At 37.6% G+C, this 25,954-nt stretch overlaps 1 protein-coding gene across 1 annotated transcript in view; it reads right to left on the bottom strand.

Annotated features, from left to right (window-relative positions):
* The window catches only part of SPEF2 (sperm flagellar 2), a 192,537-nt gene that overhangs the window by 53,080 nt on the left and 113,503 nt on the right, over positions 1-25,954 (bottom strand). Inside the window, exons 22-25 of the mRNA XM_032135721.2 lie at positions 23,302-23,429; positions 23,086-23,224; positions 9,616-9,753; positions 3,551-3,702 (exon numbers count right to left, since the gene is read on the bottom strand). Of these exons, the coding sequence (XP_031991612.1) occupies positions 3,551-3,702; positions 9,616-9,753; positions 23,086-23,224; positions 23,302-23,429 (557 nt within the window). The remainder of the gene's footprint in view (positions 1-3,550; positions 3,703-9,615; positions 9,754-23,085; positions 23,225-23,301; positions 23,430-25,954) is intronic.

Here is a 25,954-nt window from a genome sequence, read left to right as displayed (position 1 = left end):
GGATTAGACAATGGCCATTATAAAGAAAAGCGACTTTGGAATTTGTTCCAGAGCATACACTTCCCGTGAAGGATAAATAAAAAAGTTAGTCGTGAAAAAGCAAACCAAACGAAACTGGGCATCACTTCTCTAAGGTGACAAGTATCATTTGGCATCCTGGAGGGCACAACTGAAGGTAGGACATGACTGTCCATGGCCATACCACATTGAACACACCTGATGTCCTCTGACAGTAGCACATGACTAATACTAATGTGAGGTCTGAAAGGGGGTACTGCACAGAGGCAGCTAAGTTTTGATGGTGGATGGGGGTAGCCTACAGCACCACCCCCACAAAGGTTTTCTCTTTGTTTTATAAAGTCCTGTGGGGACACAAAGTTAAGCTCTCCCTCCCTCTTCCCTTATTGCTGCTCCTGTGTAGAAATTTTTGAGCTGCCTCTGGGAATATCTTATCCCAGAAGGATCCCAGGATCTCAAAGGTTAACAGAAGCAGGGAAAGATCTACAAGGTAGAATGCTTATTGTGACTGGAATCCCCCTTTAGTAATAGAAAGCACAAAGGGCTATCAGCTTGGGGAAGAAATGAGAAGAGAACAGCTCCAAGGATGCCTTTGTTGAAACTAGAGGAGGAGAGTCAGAATCAGTAATCTAGGAACAAGCATTTGGTTTTGTAGACTCACGTTGCTGGAGAACAGAGCAGTGATTCAGAAAAATGAATCACTGGTACAGTATCCTAGGCACGGTCCACCGTGCCTAAAAAGGCAGTGTATTGAGGATCTGCTACTCGTCTACCCACAAATTAAATTACATTTTAAAAATCAAATAAGGCTAAATCCCTGTCACTCCAGTTTGACTGTGATTCATGTGTTCAATAAGTTAGGGTAAGGCTTCTGTGATCACTTCTAGATGTTTAATACAGTACAACATGTATTTTTCAACGTCTTGCTTTGGAGGACAGCAGTGGTGGCATATAACTTAGAAAAAGAATTTGCATTTAGAATTTATTTACTGGAAAATCTCTGATGTAGGTAGCTCTCTCACTATTAGTAGGTATAAACTTGAGCATGTCATTTGACTTTATGAGGTTCAGTTCCTCTTGGAATAATACAAATATAATAATTATTATGATAAATATTCATTATTAACTAAGAGTTATTACTATCATTGTGAATAATCTTATGATACTACTACTAATATTATTATTGCTATAGGGTTGTTGGGAAGAATAAAGTGGACAAAATATATGAAAATTTTTAACATTATTCTTGTTTCCCTTTATATGTGACAGGTTGATAGGTTAGTTGGTTGATATATTGATTGACTGATAGTTCCAGTAGGTATCCAAAGCTGTGATTTGAGGCTGAGACTGGTGCAGAGTTATTCGCAGGAAATAAGAACTGGATGTTCTTTTGCCAGTTTCATTCTACTAACCAACATCAACAGCTTACCCATTATGCCTAACTTGCTATTGTGTGCTGAGAACAGAATGTACTGCCACTCTAGACATTGAAATGTGGCCTCTTTTGATGGTTCCAGTGGTTTATACTGCCTTTGGATTTTTTTAATTGTTTTTAATCTCAAAGATCTCTTTCAGCAGCTTGCTGAACATTTTCCTTCTATTTGTGTCAAAAAGAGGGGACACATTTTTACTCTTAGATATTCTTGTGTACACACGGGCCTGACAGGGATGTGATGGGAGTAGATGGAAAAAGCCAGGAGAGAACAGAAATGGGCTTTGGATCACTGCATAAAATATTGTGTTCAGGCCATCTCAAATTCTTTTTGGAACAAGGGAGGGTAAAAGAAACAAAGCAGGAACATTCAACAGGTAATAATCTACATTTATTGAGCATTATTGGGACTCAATCTCATCTTCTGATACCACAATATGGTATTAAATGCTTTGTAGATTTTATTTTCTGTAATCTTCACAACAACCCTCCTTTACAGATAAGGAAACTGAGGCTTAAGAGAGATGGAGTGACTTGACAACAAATAGTCTTAATTTATCTACATACAGTGATTGAGTAACAGAACTAGGATTCGAACCAGATCTGTCTTACTTCAAAATATATTCATTATCCTGCATTTAGTTTGTACAGCTCCTGACACCTGCATTGACTGAGCAAACTTCTAAAAATATGGTACACTACCTTCAACATAAAATATATAGCTCATCCCCTTGGAGATTTAAATTTAACCTTCAGTGTCTTTATATTATTTTTTTTAAATTTGACTTTCTTTTTCCCCTCCTCATATCTGATATAATGTTTTTTGTTTCTTATCACCTGCCTACTGATTATTAAAAAGGATTGTTTTAATTCTTCACTATATTTTATTGATTTAGTTCAAATTAAAATTCATTTAATTTTTATGGATTTTGATTTCTATTTTTTAATTGCTTTAATTTATTTTAATTCTTACTTTTAGCTCTCTTAATGTTTTATAGTTGGAAACCATGCCACAGGAATCACCAGCACTCCTAACTCCCATTTCTAGAAGACATTTTTCTATCTGTTCAGAATTTCTCAGAGTTTGGGATTTTGCCTTTCCCTTGCCCCTACCCATTGGATCTACAAAAACAATGACTTACAGACTTTTATATCGCACAGGATTTGCTTGGCTGAAAATAAAATTTTTCTTCTATCCTACCACCAAGTTTATTTTTTTGCTTGCAGAAATCTGATGTTAGACTATTAATAGGTCTTGCAGTCACTCTCATAAGGTCATTATCACATACTACTGAGACTTTACTGTTTCTCAATGTCTTTATCTGTAAAAGACTTGAAACACCTTCCATTTTCATTTTCATTTATATAATGCAATATGTACACACACAGACCTGCTTTGGTCCTTTCATAAAAGTGTTAGAGGTTCACAATTTTTTTTTTTTTTTTTTTTTTTAGACGGAGTCTCCCTCTGTCGCCCAGGCTAGAGTGCAGTGGTGGATCTCGGCTCACTGCAAGCTCCACCTCCCAGGTTCACGCCATTCTCCTGCCTTAGCCTCCTGAGTAGCTGGGACTACAGGCGCCCGCCACCACGCCCGGCTATTTTTTTTTTTTTTGTATTTTTAGCAGAGATGGGGTTTCACCATGTTAGCCAGGATGATCTCGATCTCCTGACCTCGTGATCCGCCTTCCTTGGCCTCCCAAAGTGCTGGGATTACAGGCGTGAGCCACCGCGCCTGGCTGAGGTTCATAATTTCTTACCAGAAACCGTTGGGGCCAAAAGTGTTTCAGAATTCAGAATTTGTGTATACCATATATTCCCTAATACCACCTGCAGAGTCTGTGGGATGACTCCGTCATAAAACACATTTTATCTCTGCAGCAAAATGGGTAAATATTCCCTATAAATTGGATAATATATATTAGTAGTCTTAAGTCAATGACACACTAACATTAAAAAAAAAGACATGTTTGGTTATTAGAGCTTTTTTGGATCTTGGATTTGCAGTTAAAGGAGTGTGATTTTTATTAGTGGTAATTAATTTTAAATCACAAAGCTTTATGTTCAAAACAATTACAGTGTGATATAATAACCTGCCTTACCTAAGCTGGCTTTCGGAATTGTCTTTACTATCCAGTTGGACCAAAGGGATTCGAGTAAATCTCTTATTGTCCTCTACTGGGATTTTACTTTCCATTCCCCGGTAATAATCTTGAAGGAGTCTCTTCGTATCTTGGAAACGGTTCAGTTCTGCCTTTAATAGCAAATGTGAATGTTAATATCCAAGAAAGAACAAGCTGATCTGTACATATTTCTGATATAAGCCTCTGAAAGCACTTTTGAAAACATTTAGATTGAAAATAATTTTCTGGAAATTAAGAAGGAGCACTAGTTATAATTCTATATCTAAGATTTTCATTAAAATTAAAGATAACTAGTGACTTTTCATTCTCTATATTTACGGAACATGATTCTACTGATTCTACTTAACAAAATGACTTTTCTATGCCTCTTGACATTGTGACAGTTACAGGATGTATGATGTTTCAAGTAGTGCATGCTATTCACTACTTTAACATTAGCAATTCCTGTGTCCTAGATTCAATCAGCATATAGTAGCAAACTTCTTTGTCATAGGTAACATATGAGTTGATTTGGAAGATACCAAAAAATACTATACATACAAATACAAAATACAAATACAAAAAAACACTAGGTTCTGGTTCTCTAGAGCAACCTAACTTAGCTGTGGAGAAACAACAAACGGTAATATAAAGGTTTTTTTTTCTTCTTTCTTTCTTTCTTTTTTTTTTTTTTTTTGAGATAGAATCTTGCTCTATCACCCAGGCTGGAGTGCAGTGGTATGATCTCAGCTCATTGCAACCTCCACCTCCCGGGTTCAAATGATTTTTCTGCCTCAGCTTCCTGAGTAGCTGGGTTTACAGGGCCCTGACCCGACGCCCTCCTAATTTTTGTATCTTTAGTAGAGACAGGGTTTTGCCATGTTGGCCAGGCTGGTTTTGAACTCCTGACCTCAGGTGATCTGTCCACCTTGGCCTCCCAAAGTGCTGGGATTACAGACATGAGCCACTGTGCTCAGCAACACAGAGTTTAAAGAATAGTTCTCTTTCCACAATTTCCTTTCTTGTTCAATATGTGGAGAAGAGAGAGAATTCAGTTCCTCCAGTGCTCACAGCTAAACCCTTCTGTTTGCTTTGCCAGTAAGTACCTTGTGAAAAATGGAGCAACCCAGAGGAGCTGGTGGCAAGGTGAGCGTCGGTCATTCCCTTGTTGTGACTCCCTGTCAGCACAGGTCATTTCCTTTTGTGGTACGCATACGCTGAAGTGAGTGCATAGCAATTCCACACAGTGCCAAAAACACAAATGTAGAATATGATAGTTTTCAACCTGGTCTCCCATTCGTTTTAGGAAAATATGGTGTATATCTGTGCTTCTCTATGTTAGTGTAAACCTGACCTCCAGACTTTGCTTTAGTCACCTGGGCTACTTAAATCAGTACCTGAGGGCCTAAATATTGAAGCTCCTTATACAGATGAATTCCATGATATCTAGTTAATTACAGAAAGCATCTTTTTAAAAGGAAAACAAAATTGGCCTAATGTTCAAAGGCTTATCTACACCAGACTCAAAGATATTTATGAAGGTATCCCTACACTTATCAAACAATTATGTCACCACTTATTTCGTAAAATATCAAGAAATATTATCTTACTGCCGTATTCACAGTTCAGAACAAATAAATGTCTGGTTTTTTGTTGTAGTCTACAAAACAAAAGACAAGAACAGTTTCAATAAGACTGTATTTGATATAGAAAAGGTTAAGCCAAATTGCTCCTGGAAAAAGCTGTTTTCTGTACTATTCAACTTTTCTAGCTAAATGACTGAAACAAGAAAAAATTAATTTGGCGAACTTGACTCTAAGTTAAAAAATAAAAGTACCATTTATGTATTGTTTCACATTATAGAACATTTTTAATAATCTCCTTGGATTTTAAACATAAATATATATTTAAGTAGTTTTTAAACTAGCATTTTGAAATGACAAGAAAAAATAAACCTTTTTCTCTCTCCTTGCAAAACAACCAAATTAAGTTTTATTATTATTATTATACTTTAAGTTTTAGGGTACATGTGCACAATGTGCAGGTTTGTTACATATGTATCCATGAGCCATGTTGAATTCATGTATGAACAAATCCTACAGTTTGACAATAAGTGTTTGCACCTGCCAGGCTTAGATTTGGTAAAACAGAGGAGAAAAATGAGTCTTAATAAGAACTTGCAGAATGACACATTTATGGTGAATAGGATCAAATAGAAACCCGATTTGTACAAATTGAATACTGACAACTTTGGAGAATTAAAATAAGTGTGCTGAGGTTATAAAAATTATTAGTCATTAAACCATAGCATTGTATTATTTGGTAAATAAATTTAGAAATCAGGAAATTATTTCCTCCTTAACTTAGAGAACTAAACTCTTTAATAATGACTAGGTTTAGTAGAGCTTCTTTTATACAAGCGGTTTTTGGGACAGTGCTGTTATCTGTGCCTTAGGCTTACCTTATTATAGTGATTATCTTATATAAAATACTTATTTATTTTTTAAGGCATAATTTAATTAAGTAAATCTGAATAAGATGGCATACTATATCCAAGATTTTCATAAAGGCAGAATTAATCAAAATTCCTGTTACTTTTATGATAACTAGTAAACAATATTTTTATGATATGATAACTAGTAAACAATATTTTTAATTGTTATTAAAAACAATAATTTTTAATAGTAAACAAGATTTTTAATTGTGACAGAATCTTAGATTTAAAAAGAATTTTAGAAATCATCTAGCATAGCATTTTCTAAAACACATTTTGTAGAAAACTTGTCCTATAGGCAGTTAATGAGTACCTTGTTGGGGAAGAAATAAAAACTTCTCAAGGTCAAATAGTGTAGAAATAGAAATAGAAATAGAAATAGAATTAGAAATAGAAATAGAAATAGGATTTCCTTCCTCCAGGGCATCTTGATGTCTAAATATGTTGATACACTTGTCAATCTCCCAGGGAGAGGGAAGAAGCCTAGAGTAGATAGCACTTCCCAAAGTCATTTGATCACAGAGTCCTTGTTTTGTGAACATCTTGTAGGACTAATGTCTACAGAACCCGTTTTGGAAACATTTATCTAGCTGTCTGTTACCCAATACCACAGATTCTTGAAGGCTTTCTCTAGTGTACTTTCCACCGGTCCTCCAAAACCATGTGCAAACTTCTGCTTTTGAGCGTCCTGGACAAAAAGCTCATTGCCTCCAAAGTCTGTTACTTGATGGGCTGTTCATTAGGCTCTTTCTTTAAATATTGAACTGAAACCTCCTCTTTTGTAATTTTTACCCCCAGTTTTTATAGAATCCTATTGATCAGTGCAAAATAAGGCTCTCTTCAGTTCCATGTGGCAAACTTTCAACTATTTGAACAATAAAGCAATGGTTAGGAATACAGTAGACACTCCCTTATCCATGGGGGATAAGTTTCAAGACCCACAATGGATGTGTGAAACCTCAGATAGTTCCGAACATTATATACACTATGATTTTTCATCTGATAACTAAATTGGCTACTAAGTGACTAACAGATGGGCAGGTAGCATCTACAGGGTGGATACACTGGACAGAGAGATGATTCACATTCTGAGCGAGACAGAATGAAACTGTGAGATTTCATCACTCTACTCAAAATAGAGCACAATTTAAAACTTATGAATTACTTATTTCTGAAAATTTCCATGTAATATTTTTGGACTGTGGGTAACAAACTAGGGAAAATAAACCTGAGGAGAAGGGGGAGCTACTGTACTGGCTTTGAGGTCAAATGGGCAAATTGTTTCACCTGTGTTTGTCTCAATTTCCTCATTTGTGAAATGAAGATAATAGAACTTACAGTAGGCTGGGTGTGGTGGCTCACTCCTGTAATCCCAGCACTCTGGGAGGCCGAGGCGGATGGATCACCTGAGGTCAGGAGTTTGAGATCAGCCTGGCCAACACGGTGAAACCATGTCTGTACTAAAAATACAAAAATTAGCCAGGCGTGGTGGTGGGCGCCTGTAATCCCAGCTACTTGGGAGGCTGAGGCAGGAGAATTGCTTGAATCTAGGAGGCAGAGGTTGTAGTGAGGTGAGATCGCACCATTGCACTCCAACCTGGGTGCGAGAGTGAAAACTTGTTGTGACGTTTTAATGCATTCTACATGAAAATCTTTAGAATGGTGCCTGGCATGTACATAGTAAGAACTTAGTAAATGTTAGCTTTTATTTACTGCTTTTTCCTCTTTATTCCTTGTTGGTCTGAGATATTGGTTCAGTTTCTCAAGATAAAAGTCCTATATCTAGGGATTATTGAAATATTGAGTCATATACCATTGCCAAAGGAGGTATGTATTGCTCTGAATCAAAAGTGATTCATAAAAATTATCTGTTCCTTACGCCTTCATTACTGGTTTTCAGCTATTTCTGCTATAGCTTTTGATACGACTGTTTATAATACTTGATTTTTGCTTGCCCAAACCATGTCGTGGGGATGCTGTCCAGACTGGTCTAGGCTGCTTAGGCATCTCACTTTAATCTTTGCATACAACCCATGCCATGTGGATCTGTCCTCCTGGTCGTGGCCCGGCTTTGTCCTCTGCTTTGGATGACATCTTTCTAACTCCATCTTCTCTTTACAATCCAGATTCCTAACATGGCTGCATGGGGTCTTCACTGTCCTGGTATCCTGATTTCTTGAAACCTCCTACCTGAGGGGCTGTTCCTGCCTCTCAGATTTCTGCTGATATTTCAGACCTTTTGTGGTCTGGCCTATGCCTGAGACATGAATTGTCCCTTTGAAGGCTGGAAGTACCAGCATGTATTGGTCCTTTGATGAAAAGACATTTACTGAACACCTATTATGCACTAGCTGTAGGGATTGCCAGATAAGTACTCTCATTTCCTGTAGTATCTCTTTATCTAAGTTAATCAACTAAAGATCAGAAATGTACCCTTTTCCATTCTCTATCTTCACTCCTGTTATTTTAGGAAAAAAAAAAATCGTGTACATACAGCTTGAACGAAGACAGCCTTCATATTCTCTTCAGCTTGACTCAGCTTTAGACAGGCTGCTTCCTGACTCTAGGCCCCACCTCCCTTTTGTTAGGGCATTTGCTTTAAGAAAACTTGACATTGTAAATCCTTTCACTGTTCCTTTGAGATGTAAATCTTTTCAAAAGCCTCCTACCAGTTGTACAACCCAGGAAAGAATGTCTTTCTCAAGGACCTAAAAATCATCTCTTTGTAATATAATTAATCATCAAGGAAGACAGGGACTCTATCTCTCAGTTCCTGTGTGAGACTAGGAGCCTAACTTCACTAGGTGCATTGCTTCCAGTCCTAAAACTACCTCCTGTGATGAAGTTCGTCGAAAGTTGACTTTTCCTTCTAGTAATGTCAACTGGCAAACACAGTTGGCCTGTGACCCATACCCTCTAACCTACTCCAGCTCTTAAAAACTCTCTAGCCCTTTGTCTTGGCAGAGCTGGGTTTGTGCTTTCTCCTCTATTGCTGGCAATAGTGTCAGAATAAAATCAGCACCTGTCTTCTAATCTTGCCCTGTGCAATTTTTTTTTTTAATTTAAAAGGCTGCAAATATAAGTTAATCGGGTTGCATTGATTATGGTCTGTTTTTCTAGTCCAGTATTGGAAAACTTTTTATTTTCAGGAATCAAATGTCTGCCTGGTCTGATCTTGCCTATGCTTCTTGTGGCCAGGCTGCTTTCCTGGGCTTTCTTTGTCCACTTAAGGGGTCTTCTTTGAGAGTCTGGTGAGATAACTCAGTTGTAAACTACTTCTACTGTGGCTTTTTACATATCTAGGCCACCTGGAGCAAAGCTGGTGGGTAGTTGCTTGGGATGCTTCCAATTTGGGTGCATATTTGGGCTGGGCCAAAATGTATTATTTCAGCTAGCTTTCTTGGTGAGTCGGAGCTCATACCAGGCATAGTGCTATACCAAAATGAGCCCTGAACAGACCTCTTATATTCCCAAGAAAGTGTCATATGAGGGACTGAGGGATGAGGCTGTGAAGGGAAGTGCCTGGGTCATTGTGACCAGCTGCCCTTACCTGCATCAGGGAAAAGAAATGGTTCATTGTCATTCCAAGAGTGTCCTGTAACCAGCTCTCATTAATGATGTCAAGCCGCTCCTGCTCTGCCTCTTCCTTCCGGGCGTCACAAATGTCCCACAGGCGGTCTCGCAGATCCTGAACAGAAAACAGGCATCGTGGCTATGCTTTAGACTGCTGCTCAAATCACCTAGATGCAATAAAACCAAAATCCTTTGCCTCTCTTAAAAATGTCTCTAAAGAAATTTTACACCGATTGCACTCCTGTATTGTATGTGCTCATTCAACCAATATTCATTTTGAGTCTATTCTGTCAGTCCCTTACGTTTGAAGAGGGACTCACCACATCATATGTCTATGTCTACCACAAACCCCACTATGTTTTACTTTATTCATGAATGGCTATGCTTTATGTGCTTTAATCCTTCCTTAAAAAAAAAAATGTGTTTGGTTGAAAAAGTCCTCTCAGTGAATTTTTGGAGGGAAATGGCAATTGTTGGTGGAAAAAAAAATACGCAGCTGTATTAATTAACATAATTAATATAAACTTGTTAATTAATACTACAGGTGGAACATACTGTTCACCAAAAAATGTTGTCTGAGCTTAATGGGGTGATCCAAAAGTAAGCTTTGTATTAAAGAGATAGCAGTAAAGAGATTGCCCTTGCCGGATACTGGGCAATAATAAAGATGATAAATATAACTATAATAATTTATAACATACTATTTATATATAAATACATAATAAAATGTATCAATGCATTTATAGTATGATGATTTTGAACATAATATAATAAATTATGTATATATTTAATAATTTACATATAAATATAATAAAAATAACTAGTTATCACATAGAGTCCTTTCTGTGTCTGTGTGTCAGAACATAAGTCACTATACTTGTATTGGCTCATTTAATGCCTCACAACATCCTTAAGCTAGGTAGCATTATTACCTTCATTTTACAATTGAGGAAACTGAGTCACAGAGAAATTACTTTCTAAGGTCACACAAAGAGTAAGTGGTGGAGCCAGAATACGAACCTGTGGTCTGGAATAATATATACTACTATATTAGGCTTCAGTTACTTTATCTGTAAAATGGCTACTTACCTTTTGAATACTACTTACCTTTTGGATATGTTATGTAGAAAAAATTGGCTGGTGCATATAAAGCACATGCAATAATTCCTCAATTAATGAAAACTATTATTATAATCTTATTCATTGCAATGAAATATTTATTGTTTCATAAAATGTCCCATTAATGGAACATATACAGTCAAATAAAAATTGACAGTTTTTGCAATAATAATAATTCACTGAGGCCAGGCACAGTGGCTCATGCTTATAATCCCAACACTTTGAGAGGCTGAGGCAGGAGGATCATTTGAGGCCAGGAGTTCAAGACCAGCCTGGTCAACATGACAAAACCCCCATCTCTACAAAAAATTAAAAAATAAAAACTTAGCCATTCATGGTGGCACATGCCTGTAGTCCCAGCTACTCAGGAGGCTGAGATGGGAGGATTGCTTGAGCCCAAGGGTTCAAGGCTGCCAAGAGCCATGATTGCACCACTGCACCCCAGCCTGAGGGACAGAGACCCTGTCTCAACAAAAATTAATAATATTAATTCACTAAACATTTATTATGTGTTGAGCATCATGTTAAATGCATTACATCGGGGTCCCCAACCCTTGGGCCACGAGCTGGTACCCATCCATGGCTTATTAGGAACTGGGCCACACAGCAGGAGGTGAGCGGCAGGCAAGCGAGCATTACTCCCTGATCTCCACCTCCTATCAGATCCGCAGCAACATTAGATTCTCATAGGAGCCTGAACCCTATTGTGAACTACAAATGTGAGAGATGTAGGCTGCATGCTCCTTATGAGAATCTAATGCCTCATGATCTGAGTGGAACAGTTTTGTCTCTAACCATCCCCCTCGCCAATATCTGTGGAAAAATTGTCTTCCACAAAACTGGTCCCTGGTGCCAAAAAGGTTGGAGACCACTGCATTACATTGATTATCTCTTAACTCCCAGAGCCCCACAGTAAGTAGGCTTCTGACAAGACCATTGAGACACAGAGAGGTTAAGTTTCTTGCCTATAATTTCAACATGGTAGAGCCAGAAATTAATTTGAACCCAAGCGGTTTAATGCCTACAGGGAATTTTATTTCTGTGACATTGTGTTTATGGAATACTTTGTTTTTGAATTCTTACCTTTGCATTTTGGCTTGTTACCTTGAGGAGCCTGCACAAGAAATGAAAATATCACGAGCCATTTTTATTGGCATATGCTAAGTATCAGAACAATACACCATTTTTTTAGAGCTGATCTTGACATCTTCATGGTGTTTCCATAAATGCTGTCAGGCATTCAATAAGTACTAACTTGTGCTTATCGAATATTTATATTTTTTAAATTAATTAATTAGTTATCTTATTTTTCCATAAGTTATTGGGGTACAGTGTTATTTGGTTACATGAGTAAGTTCTTTAGTGGTGATATGTGAGATTTTGGTGTACTCATCACACGAGCAGTATACACTGCACCGTATTTGGAGTCTTTTATCCTTCACCCTCCTCCCACTCTTACCCCCAAGTCCCCAAAGTCCATTGTATCATTCTTATGCCTTTGAGTCCTCATAGCTTAGCTCCCACAAATCAGTGAGAACATAATGTTTGGTTTTCCATTCCTGAGTTACTTTACTTAGAATAATAGTCTCCAGTCTCATCCAGGTCACTGCAAATACCATTAATTCATTCCTTTTTATGGCTGAGTAGTATTCCACCATTCATATATATAGCACAGTTTCTTTATCCACTCATTGATTGATGGGTATTTGGGTTGGTTCCACGATTTTGCAATTGTGAATTGTGCTGCAGTGTGTGCAAGTATCTTTTTCAAACAGTATGTGCAAGTATCTTTTTCAAATAATGACCTCTTTTCCTCTGGGTAGATACCCAATAATAGGATTGCTGGATCAAATGGTAGTTCTACTTTTAGTTCTTAAAGGAATCTCCACACTGTTTTCCACAGTGTCTGTACTAGTTTACATTACCATCAGCAGTGTAGAAGTGTTCCCTGATCACCGCATCCTCACCAACATCTACTGGTTTTTGTTTTTTTTCATTATGGCCATTCTTGCAGGAGTGAGGTGGTATCACATTGTGGTTTTGATTTGCATTTCCCCGATCATTAGTGATGTTGAGCATTTTTTCATATGTTTGTTGCCCATTTGTATATCTTCTTTTGAGAATTGTCTATTTATATCTGTAGCCCACTTTTTGATGGGATTGTTTTTTTCTTACTGATTTGAGTTCATTGTAGATTCTGGATATTAGTCTTTTGTCAGATGTATAGATTGTGAAAATTTTCTCCCATTCTGTGGGTTGTCTTTTTACTCTGCTGACTGTCCATTTGCGGTGCAAAAGCTGTTTGGTTTAATTAGGTCCCAGCGATTTATCTTTGCTTTTATTGCATTTGCTTTTGGGTTTTTGGTCATGAAATCCTTGCCTAAGCCAATGTCTGGAAAGGTTCTTCCAATGTTATCTTGCAGAATTTTTAGTTTCAGGTCTTAGGTTTAAGACCTTAATCCATCTTGAGTTGATTTTTGTATAAGGTGGCAGATGAGGACCCAATTTCATTCCCCTACATGTGGCTAGCCAATTATCCCAGCACCATTTGTTGAACAGGGTGTCCTTTCCCCAATTTGTGTTATTGTTTGCTTTGTCAAAGATCAGTTGGCTGTAGGAATTTGGGTTTATTTCTGGGTTCTCTATTCTGTTCCATTGGTCTATGTGTCTATTTTTATACCAGTATCTTGCTGTTTTGGTTACTATGGCCTTATAGTATAGTTTGAAATCAGGTAGTGTGATGCTTCCAGATTTGTTCTTTTTGCTTAGTCTTGCTTTGGCAATGTAGGTTCTTTTGTGGTTCCATATGAATTTTAGAATTGTTTTTTCTAATTCTCTGAAGAATGTTGGTGGTATTTTGATGGGGATTGCATTGAATTTGTAGATTGCTTTGGGCAGTATGATCATTTTCACAATATTGATTCTACCCATGCATGAGCATGGGGTGTGTTTCCATTTGTTTATGTCATTTATGATTTTTTTCAGCAGTGTTTTGTAGTTTTCCTTGTAGAGGTCTTTTGACTCCTTGGTTAGACATATTCCTACGTATTTCATTTTTTTTGCAGCTATTGTAAAATGGGTTGAGTTCTTGATTTGATTCTCTGCTTGATCGCTGTTGGTGTATAGAAGAACTACTGATTTGTGTACATTAATCTTGTATCTGGAAACTGTTGAATTTTTTTATCAGTTCTAGGAGCTTTCTGGAGGAGTCTTTAGGGTTTTCAAGGTAAACGATCATATTGTCAGCAAACAGGAACAGTTTGACTTCCTTTTTACTGACTTCAATGCCTTTTCTTTCTTTCTCTAGTCTGATTGCTCTGGCTAGGACCTCCAGTACTATGTTGAAGAGGAGTGGTGAGAGTGGGCATACTTGTCTTGTTCCAGTTTTCAGAGGGAATGCTTTCAACTTTTCCCCATTCAGTATTACGTTAGCTGTGGGTTTGTCATAGATGGCTTTTATTACATTGAGGTATGTCCCTTGTATGCCAATTTTTGCTGTGAGTTTTAAACATAAAGTCATGCTAGATTTTGTCAAATGCTTTTTCTGCATCTATTGAGATGATCACATGATTTTTGTTTTTAATTCTGTTTATGTGGTGTATCACATTTATTGACTTGTGTATGTTAAACCATCCCTGCATCACTGGTATAAAACCCACTTGATGATGGTGGTTTATCTTTTTGACATGTTGTTGGATTTGGTTAGCTAGTATTTTGTTAAGGATTTCAGCATCTATGTTTATCAAGCATATCGGTCTGTAATTTTCTTTTTTGGTTATGTCCTTTGCTGGTTTTGGTATTAGGGTAATGTCTGGCTTCATAGAATTAATTAGGGAGAGTTCCTTCTTTCTCTATATTGTGGAATAGTATCAAAAGGATTGGTATCAATTCTTCTTTGAATGTCTGGTAGAATTTTGCTGTGAATCCATCTGGTCCTGGACTTTTTTGTGTTGGTAATTTTTAAATTACCATTTCAATCTTGCTGCTTGTTATTGGTCAGTTCAGGGTATCTAATTCTTCTTGATTTAAGCTAGGAAGGTTGTATTTCTCCAGGAATATATCCATCTCTTCTAGGTTTTCAGGTTTATGTGTGTAAAGGTGTTCATAGTAGCCTTGAATGACCTTTTATATTTCAGTGATGTCAGTTGTAATATCTCCTGTTTTGTTTCTTAGTGAGGTAATTTGGATTTTCTCTCTTCTTTTCTCGGTTAATCTTGCGAATGGTCTATCAATTTTATTTTCAAAGAACCAGCTTTTTGACTCATTTGTCTTTTGTATTTTTTTTTTGTTCCAATTTCATTTAGTTCTGCTCTGATCTTGTTTTTTTCCTTTCTTCTGCTGGGTTTGAGTTTGGTTTGTTCTTGTTTTTCTAGTTCCTCGAGGTGTGACCTTAGAATGTCAGTTTGTGCTCTTTCGATCTTTTTGATGTAGGCATTTAGGGCTATGAACTTTCCTCTTAGCACCGCCTTTGCTGTATCCGAGGTTTTGGTAGGTTGTGTCATTGTCATTCAGTTCAAATAATTTTTTAATTTCCATCTTGATTTCATTTTTGATCCAATGCTTATTCAGGAGCAGGTTATTTAATTTCCATGTATTTGCATAGTTTTGAAGATTCCTTTTGGAGTTGATTTCCAGTTTTATTCCACTTTAGTCTAAGAGACTGCTTGATATAATTTCAATTTTCTTAAATTTATTGAGGCTCGTTTTATGGCCTATTATATGGTCTATCTTGCAGAAAGTTCTATGCGCTGTTGAATAGAATGGGTATTCTGCAGTTGCTAGGTGAAATGTTCTGTATATATCTGTTAAGTCCATTTGTTCCAAGGAATAGTTTAAATCCATTGTTTCTTTGTTGACTTTCTATCTTGATGATCTGTCTAATGCTGTCAGTGGAATATTGTTGTCCCACACTATTTTTGTGTTGCTGTGTATCTCATTTCTTAGGTCTGTTAGTGATTGTTTTATAAATTTGGGAGCTCCAATGTTAGGTGCATATATGTTTAGGATTGCGATATTTTCTTGTTGCACAAGGCCTTTTACCATTATATAACGTCCCTCTTTGTCTCTTTTAACTGGTGTTGCTTTAAAGTTTGTTTTGTCTAATATAAGAATAGCTACCCCTGCTCACTTTTTGTGTCCATTTGCATGAAATGCCTTTTTCCACCCCTTTACTTTAAGTTTATGTGAGTCCTTATGTGTTAGGTGAGTCTCCTGACTGGCAGCAGATGGTTGGTGAGTTCTTATCCATTCTGCAGTTCTGTATCTTTTAAGTGGAGCCTTTAGGCCATTTACATTTAATGTTAGTATTGAAATGTGAGGTACCATTGCATTCATCATGCTCTTTGTTGCCTGTGTACTTTTGGTTTTTTTGTTTGTTTTGGCTTTTTAACTTGTATTTTTGTTTTATAGGTCCTGTGTGATTTATGCATTAAAGACGTTCTGTTTTGATGTGTTTCCAGGATTTGTTTCAAGATTTAGAGCTCCTTTTAGCAGTTCTTGTAGTGGTGGCTTGGTAATGGCAAATTCTCTCAGCATTTATTTATTTGAAAAAGACTATGTCTTTCCTTCATATACGATACTTAGTTTTGCTTGATACGAAATTCTTGGCTGATAATTGCTTTGTTTTAGGAGGCTGAAGATAGGGCCCCAATCCCTTCTAGCTTGTAGGGTTTCTGCTGAGAAATCTGCTGTTAATTTGATAGGTTTTCCTTTATAAATTACCTGGTGCTTCTGTCTCACCGCTCTGAAGATTCTTTCCTTTGTCTTAACTTTGGATAAACTGATGACAATGTGCCTAGGCGATGATTTTTTTGTGATAAATTTCCCAGGTGTTCTTTGTACTTCTTGTGTTTGAACGTCTAGGTCTCTAGCAAGGCTGGGGAAGTTTTCCTCAATTATCCCTCTAAATATATTTTCCAAGCTTTTATAATTCTCTTCTTCCTCAGGAACACCAATTATTTTTAGGTTTGGTCATTTAACATAATCCCAGACTTCTTGGAGGCTTTGCTCATATTTTCCTTTTCTTTTTTCACTGTCTTTGTTTGACTAGGTTAATTTGAGGACCGTGTCTTTGAGCTCGGAATTCCTTTATTCTACCTGTTCAATTCTATTGCTGAGACTTTCCAGAGCATTTCAGGTTTCTAAAAGTGTGTACAAAGTTTCCTGAATTTTTGTTTATTTTTTTTCTTTTAGCTATCTATTTCCTTGAATATTTCTCCCTTAACTCCTTGTATCACTTTTTGGATTTCCTTGCATTGGCCTTTGCCTTTCTCTGGTGCCTCCCTGATTAGCTTGTTAACTCACCTCCTGAATTCTTTTTCAGATAAATCAGGGATTTCTTGGTTTGGATCCATTGCTGGTGAACTAGTTTGATATTTTCAGGGTGTTAAAGAGCCTTGTTTTGTCACATTACCAGGGCTGATTTTTTGGTTCCTTCTCATTTGGGTAGGCTCTGCAGAGGGAAGGCCTAGGGCTGAAGGCTCTTGTTCAGATTCTTTTGTCACACAGGGTGTTCCCTTGATGTAATACTTTCCCACTTTTCCTATGGATGTGGCTTCCTGTGAGCCAAACTGCAGTGATTGTTGTCTCTCTTCTGGGTTTAGCCACCCAGTAAGTCTACCCTGCCCCGGGTTGGTACTGGGGGTTGTCTGCACAGAGTCTTGTGATGTGAATTGTCCATGGGTCTCCCAGCCATGGATACCAGTGCTTGCTCTGGGGGAGGTGGCGTGGTAGTGCAATGGACTCCATGAGGGTTCTTAGCCTTGATGGTTTAATGATCTATTTTTGTGCTGGTTGACATCTTGCCAGGAGGTGGTGCTTTCCAGAAAGCATCAGCTGTAGTAGTGTGGAGAGGAACCAGAGGTGGGCAGGGCCCTAGAACTCCCAAGATTATATGCTGTTTGTCTTCCACTACCAGGGTGGGTAGGGAAGGACCATCAGGTGGGGCACAGCTAAGCATGTCTGAGCTCAGACTCTCCTAGGGTGGGTTTTGCTGCAGCTGCTGCCGGGGATGGGGGTGAGATTCCCAGGTCACTGGAGTTATGTACCTAGGAGGATTATGGCTGCCTCTGCCGAGTCATGTAGGTTGTCAGGGAAGTGGGGGAAAGCCGGCAGTCACAGCCTCACGCAGCTCCCATGCAAACCGAAGGGCCGGTCTCACTCCCACCAGGCCTCTGCCAACAGCCCTGAGTCTGTTTCCAGGCAGTGGGTGAGATGGGCTTGAGATCTCGTTCAAGGATACCCACCTCCCAGCTGTGAAAGAAAAGGGCTTGGGTCTTCCCTGACCTGAGGAGTCTGCACACCGGATGTGCACCCTCCCCGCAGCTCTGGCCAGGAGGCTTCTTGCCCAGTTCAAATTGTTACAAGGTTCAGCTAGAGATTTCCTTCTCCCTGTGGAGTTTTACCCCCTGCTCCTCTGGCCACCCTTTCAATGGAACCCTGTGGTGCCAGACAGGAATGGGCTGCTTGGGCACCCAGCGAGCTCCCAGTGCCTTTCTGCTACTTCCTCTACCCCTGTATTTCGCTCAGCTCTCTAAAGTGACTCAGCTCCAGGTAAGGTTAGAAACTTCTTCTGCAAACAAACTTTCAGTTTCTCCAGTGGGGGTGTGTTCAGGAGAGGAGGGTCTCCCTTTCCCACTTCCGCAGTTGGGGCACTCATAGTATTTGAGGTGTCTTCCAGGTCCGACAGGAGCAGTCGGCCTCCTTCAGAGGGTCTGTGAGTCCTCTCAGGATTGCTGGTTTGTTCTTGCAGTTGATCTGGAGCTGAAATTCACAGTGCAAGCCTCCACACACTCCTCTGTCCAGAGTTGCAATCTAGTCCTGCCTCCTGTCTGCCATGATGATCCAATTTTTTTTTTTTTTAGACAGAGTCTCACCCTGTCGCCCAGGCTAGAGTGTGCCGTGGTGTGATCTTGGCTCACTGAGGCCTCCACCTCCTGGGTTCATGTGATTCTCCTCTTTATATAAAGAAAAGAGAGGACACAGCAGAGGAAAAAGCACAAAAGCAGGGCTCTGGAGACCTTGATTCTAGTTCTTTTTCTCCCACGGACTCAGTGTGAAACCTTTGCAAGTAACATCATGTCTGTGGCTCAGTTTTGTAATGGACAAAATGAGAACAATGCAACAGCAGAACCTCTCTATTAACTTCATAGGATTGGAATTAAATAACTGAAGAACAAGGAATATTATCAGGGATAAAAAGGGATTAAAACAATGAGTTTTTGTTATGAACTTGCCCAGAGACATTGCTGGTTTTCACACTTTATTTAGCAAGAATTAGGGAATTACTAAATATTCCTGAATAAATCAGAGATGTACTTAAGAGAGATTCATAACTATTAATTGAGAAAATCATGCAGACTAAATCATTATAAATGTCTATTCTTACAAAAGTTGTAAAAACTTTCCACTGGGTAAAAATCCACATTCAACTTATGTGGTACTTACTAGAGATACATAAAACAAAATGACACAAAAAGGTCAGTGTGGAAACTTATATGACCACATACAAATTAAAAATAAAGCAAGGTTTACGGTACTGATATCAGGTAGAAGTCAAATTTAAGACAAAAAGCACTTTGGATGCAAAGATTTTATACCATAATGAGGAACAGGGCAACTTGGGCACAGAATCCCAACACTACTGCTTACCATGTTGGCTTCTTTACCATATTTGTTCATCTATAAAATGGGAGTATTACTAGTGCCTGCCTCAGAGGGTGGTTGTGGGGATGAAAAAGACAGTGCCAGAACATAGTGCATGCTCAGCGTTTAGCTATTACTGTTGCTGCCTTAAAATTGATGAAAATCAAAAACAGTAGCAAGGAAAATGGATAGAAATGTTTTAGTCACAGGAGTTTTTCACTTACTTTCACCAGTTTTTACAAGATCATCTAGCTATAAAAATGTTTTAAAATAAAAGGAATAGAGTGGTTATTTCAATCAGAATTACCTGTACCCTTTTAAAAATAAATGTGATACAAGGATTTATACCAAATCTAATGAGTTTGGTCATAGGGAATAAAGCAAAGGCAGGTTTATTTATTTTTTTTAACTTAACTTCAGAAGTTTCTCTACTGTATACTGTTGCTGAAGATCCACTGCTAAAAATGTTATAATATCTTTGATAAGGTTGATTTGGCCAAAACTTACTGAACTTTCCAAGTAAAAATTATGTATGTTGTTTTCTAGTATCCATGGATATTTTCTAATATCCAAATTTCTATTCAAAGTTTATTTTTCTTCCCTTGACTATTCTTTCTATAGGTTTCTCTGCCTTTATTGCCTGGATTGAATTTTAAGTTTAATATGTTTTATTTGCCAAATTTTAAATTTAATTCCAAGTTTTTAAGAATTATCTTCATTAATTCCTTTCTCCTTTCCTCAGCTTTATTTTCTAGCTTCTTTTTGAAGTTATATTTATTTCTATTCTTTCATGCCTAATAACAAGGAAGAAAAATAGAAGGGAGTGTGTCCACCATATCTAACAATGTAGCTAAATATTCACATGTAATATATATGTATATATTATATGTAAACAGTCTGTGTTAATATATTTTAGAGTCTTCTCACATCATTGGATTAACTTTCTGAAAAAAATAAAATGGGATTCCTATCGAAGTAACATAATATTTTAAATATTTAAAAGTAAATAAAGAATTATAAAATTATTTAAAATTGTGTTACATTTCTATATAATCTTGGGGTGAAGTATTTTTTAATTGATCACAAAAAAGCTATAAAGGTAATTTCCTTATTTATATGAACATGAAAAACCTTCTGTATATTAATACTCATCTCAAACATCAAACTGGGAATATATATGTACTTTATGATCAACAGATGGCTTGTTTCCTTAATATATACAAAGATCTTAGAAGTCAGTAAGGAACAGAGCATGTTCCATCAGAAAAAGGGGCAGAAATCACAAACAGGTTTCAGGAGGTGCAAAATAAATGACCATTAAACTCAGGAGGAAATGGTCAACTTCAATTGTAAATTGAAGAAAAAATGTAAATTATAGGAATATGTTCATATTTTTACCCATTAAATTGGCAAAGATTAATGAAAAAGAATCTAATATTTGATATAAATCTAATAATTTAGATTTAAAATATTTGCATAATTTAAAATATACAAATCTGATATTTGCATAATCTGTTGGAGTAAAATTTACAAGTTCTTACTGTGTAAAGTTTTCAAATTTGTAAATTTTTAATATATTTTAAAAACCTTAAAAATAAGCATAATCTTAGACAATTTTCACTTAAAAAAGTTTGCCAATGGAAATAATTAAGGTGTAGTCAATAGCTGGATGAAATTTTACTGTAAAATTCTCTGTAATAAAATGTTGGTGCTCAAGAAACTGTTAATAAGATGGTGACTAAACATAGAAATCTGTAAAATAAATGATATAGTCCACTAGTCATATCCTTTAGTCATAAAAATGATGTTGTAGATGAATGTTTATTGAAAAAGAAAACATATTCTATTTACTTAAAAAGAATGTTACAAAACAATACATATTTTGCTATCAAATTTTTGTAAAAACAACCACCGTTGTCTATTAGGGATTTGTCATTTTAAATTTTGCTTCTTATCTAATTTATCTACAATAAACATATGTTGCATTTGGAATTAGGAAAAAGGAAATCCCAAATAAGATATTTTAAATTTCCAAATCCTCTCATTCTTTGCCAACAATCACCTGACTAACATTGGGGAAGAAGTACACAGGAAGGTTGGCTTTATGAATAGGTAGGAAAAAGAAAACAGAAAAAAAGTTGTAGGGTTTATATAGATATTAATTACTCTTTGAGGGGTGTCAAAGAATAGGCAAAATACTTCAATTTTACCAAGACATTTGAATACCTATTGGGTTAAACCCTTCAGCACCCACCCTATCACCCAAGCCACAATGATGCCTTGCTTCTATTGCAAAAGCTTCCCATCTGGTTCCAACGTGTCTTCCTGCTGTTTTTACTCTACTGTAGACTCTTTCAAAACCAGATAGCAATGCTTCCCGTCTCACTCAGATCAATAGCAATATTCTCATAATAACCTCCAAGGACTTAGGTAATCTGGTTACCTAAAAATCTCTCTGACCCTATCATCAGCCAATTGTTGCCTAGCTCACTCTGCTCCAGACATACCAGCCTCCTTGCTATTCTTCAAACACACCAAGTGTCCTCCCCCTTCAGTGCCATCGCTCTTGCTTTCATCTGTGCCTCATACACCCTTTCTCCAAATAGTCACATGGCTTACCCAATCACTTCTGTCGTCAGTCTGTTCAAATGTCACCTTCTCAGTGAGATTTTCCACAGCCACTGTTTACAAAAGGGTACATCCAACATTCTTTTCCCCTTGCCTTGCTTTCTTGCTCTCTACATGGCTCTTATGACTAAGGACACATTCACTATATGCTTATCTGTTTATTGCTTATTCTGTGTCTCCTGGACACAAAGATATAAACACCCTGTGGTCACAGATTTATTTTGTTCACTGCTGAATCCCTAGCCTCTTTAATGATGCTAGGACCATAATAGATGCTCGATAAGTATTTATTGAGCAAATGAATGAGGCATGGATTTGAGATTGGCAATGTTTTAATTACATAAATCAATATTTAGGTCATAATCAGTTTTGACTGTTAGTAATCTATACTTAAGGTAGTGGCAAGGTATCCCTCTGATGGGATAAGGGGGGGTGTCAATTTAAAAGGAAAGATGAAGGGTAAGAGAATGAAATCAGGCTTTCTATACATCAGAGGACCCTTTCTAAAGCATCAGGGTAATATAATTCACTCATGAATTTATGAAAATCTGCTTGTCATTGTGCTTGCTGGAGCACTACCAGGAATTGGGCTTGCTGGAGATACAAAGATGTGTAATATTTAGTACCAGCCTTTAAGAGATCTATTCAATAGAGGTAATTCTAGGTTTTCCATGTCATTCCCTCATTCCTCTTCTCCTTGCTATCAACCAAATGTGTAACTGTGCTCAAGACAGGAATGTGATTAACACCAGGCATAAACACAGGTACATTGACCCACAAAGGGACTAAGGGACTAGAAATCTACAAGACAGATGCCAAGAATGCTCTCGCAGTGCGGACTTTGGCCCCTCTTTCCAGAAGTGTTGCTATGGTATTCTCATTCTAAACTCAAAGTGCGGAAAAGCCACTGCTCTTGAAAGTTACCTGGTTAATAGTTCAAACCATTTTCTTTCTCATCTTCATACTTCACAAAAGTAAGGAGCAAATGAGTTGGGGTGTTGCAGGACAAGATATGAAAGCCAGCTAACCCTGTCCCAATAGGTCACTATTTCCTTACATTCACTCGTTGGTGTAGTTCAGCCTTTGTTTCCTCATCATCCCACAGGTCATCAGGAAGGGAGTTGAAATCAGCCTGCCATTGAGCTACAAAATCTTGCTTGTGATCTGGACGCTTTAGAAACTCCTGGAAACTTGTTCTGTAGACATTAATGAGACAAATTTTATATGTCATGCCTCTAGACTGTAAAATTCTGACTTTGGAAACATTACTTACCTAATCTCATATAAGTAAGCAAGCACAGTATGCTGGTCTTCCCTCAGATGCCTGAGTACTGTTTTGATGGTGTTTATATAAGAATTTTCTATTAGTTCCCAGTAAGGTACTAAAAACGAAGGCATTTCCTGTTAAATGGTAAAGTGTAGAAATTGTTACTTCAGAATGAAAGTTCTTCTGAATAATAGAGTCAAAAGAACAGTCCCAAGCAAAAAGGTCAAGATGCAACTGCAATTACATAAAGCATTCCCTGTGAGACTTCTTGCTCCTCTTCTCTCACACGCCCCCCACTCCAGCAAATTCATATTCCAAATAATCCTCCATGTCTCAGCCCAGATATTATTTATTCCAGAAATTGGGGGGGAGCTGGTCGTGGTGGCTTATGCCTGTAATCCCAGCACTTTGGGAGGCCAAGGTGGGCAGATCACCTAAGGTCAGGAGTTCTAGACCAGCCTAGCCAACATCAAGAAAGCCTGTCTCTACTAAAAATACAAAAAATTAGCCAGGTGTGGTGGTATGTGCCAGTCCCAGCTACTTGGGAGGCAGAGGCAGGAGAATTGCTTGAACCTGGGAGGCGGAGCTTGCAGTGAGCAAAGATTGTGCTGTTGCACTCCAGCCTGGGCAACAACAGCGAAATTCCATCTAAAAAAATAATTATTTATTCCAGAAATCCTTCCCAGATCCAACAAGTCTGCAAGGTCACCCACTGAGGTTCTGAGGTTCTCCCTTAGTATCCAGTACTTTTCCCATCATAACACTGATGACGTTAATTGTAACATCATCATTTACTTGTCTATACTCATCTCTAGAATGGCAGTCCCATAAAGCCAGAAACTGTCTTGTTTACCATTATAAGAAGACTCTTCAAAAAGTTTATGAAAATGCATATTATGAAAAAACTATGCATGAATTTTGAAATTCAAAATTCAAAATTTCAAAATTAATGCATAGTTTTTATAACATGTTTGAACACATCTGAAGACGATGTAGTTTCAGACACTGAGAAAGACAAGGTATCAGTTTGAAAAGAGCCCCTATCAGCAACATGAATTCTGCAAAAATTGAAACAAGAACAAATATCAAATTGCTGGTAAAGGTTGGGAGGAAGAATGGTGAAATCATTGATGCTTTACAAAAAGTTTATAGGCACAATGTTCCAAAGAAATTAGCAGTTTACTAACTCATCTTAAGAAGAGACGAGATAATGTTGAAGATGAAGCCTGCAGCAGTAGACCAATCCATATCCATTTTCAAAGAAAAAATTAACTTTTTGTTCCCTCACTGAAGAGAGCCAATGATTAACAGCAGAACAATAGCCAACCCCACAGACATCTCAATTGGTTCAGCTTGCACAGCTCTGACTAAAAATTAAAGTTGAGCAAACTTTCCACTAGATGGATGTCAAAACCATTGTGCCCAGATTAGCGGCAAACAAGAGCAAAGCTTTCAATAGAAATTTTTAACAAGTTTGTCAAAACTTGTTAAAAATTTCTATTGAAAGCTTTGCTCTTGTCTGCCACTAACAATGATCTTTGACAAACCTGACAAAAACAAGAAATGGGGAAAGGATTCCCTATTTAATAAATGGTGCTGGGAAAACTGGCTAGCCATATGTAGAAAGCTGAAACTGGATCCCTTCCTTACACCTTATACAAAAATTAATTCAAGATGGATTAAAGACATGAATGTTAGACCTAAAACCATAAAAACCCTAGAAGGAAACCTAGGCAATACCATTCAGGACATAGGCATAGTCAAGGACTTCATGTCTAAAACATCAAAAGCAATGGCAACAAAAGTCAAAATTGACAATTGGGATCTAATCAAACTAAAGAGCTTCTGCACAGCAAAAGAAACTACCATCAGAGTGAACAGGCAGCCTACAGAATGGGAGAAAATTTTTGCAATCTACTCATCTGACAAAGGGCTAATATCCAGAATCTACAATGAACTCAAACAAATTTACAAGAAGGAAACAAACAACCCCATCAAAAAGTGGGTGAAGGATATGAACAGACACTTCTTAAAAGAAGACATTTATGCAGCCAAAAGACTCATGAAAAAATGCTCCTCATCACTGGCCATCAGAGAAATGCAAATCAAAACCACAATGAGATACCATCTCACACCAGTTAGAATGGCCATCATTAAAAAGTCAGGAAACAACAGGTGCTGGAGAGGCTGTGGAGAAATGGGAACACTTTTACACTCTTGGTGGGACTGTAAACTAGTTCAACCATTGTGGAAGTCAGTGTGGCAATTCCTCAGGGATCTAGATCTGGAAATACCATTTGACCCAGCCATCCCATTACTGGGTATATATCCAAAGGAGTATAAATCATGCTGCTATAAAGACACATGCACACGTATGTTTATTGCAGCACTATTCACAATAGCAAAGACTTGGAACCAACCCAAATGTCCAACAATAATAGACTGGATTAAGAAAATGTGGCACATATACACCATGGAATAATATGCAGGCATAAAAAATGATGCGTTCATGTCCTTTGTAGGGACATGGATGAAGCTGGCAACCATCATTCTCAGCCAACTATGGCAAGGACAAAAAACCAAACACAGCATGTTCTCACTCTTAGGTGGGAATTGAACAATGAGAACACTTGGACACAGGAAGGGGAACATCACATCC

The sequence above is a fragment of the Hylobates moloch genome, unplaced genomic scaffold (genome assembly GCF_009828535.3).
Source record: "Hylobates moloch isolate HMO894 unplaced genomic scaffold, HMol_V3 SCAFFOLD_17, whole genome shotgun sequence".
Classification (NCBI taxonomy): Eukaryota; Metazoa; Chordata; class Mammalia; order Primates; family Hylobatidae; genus Hylobates; species Hylobates moloch.
Note: the sequence above shows the minus strand (reverse complement) of the source record. Positions and strands in the feature narration are given on the sequence as shown.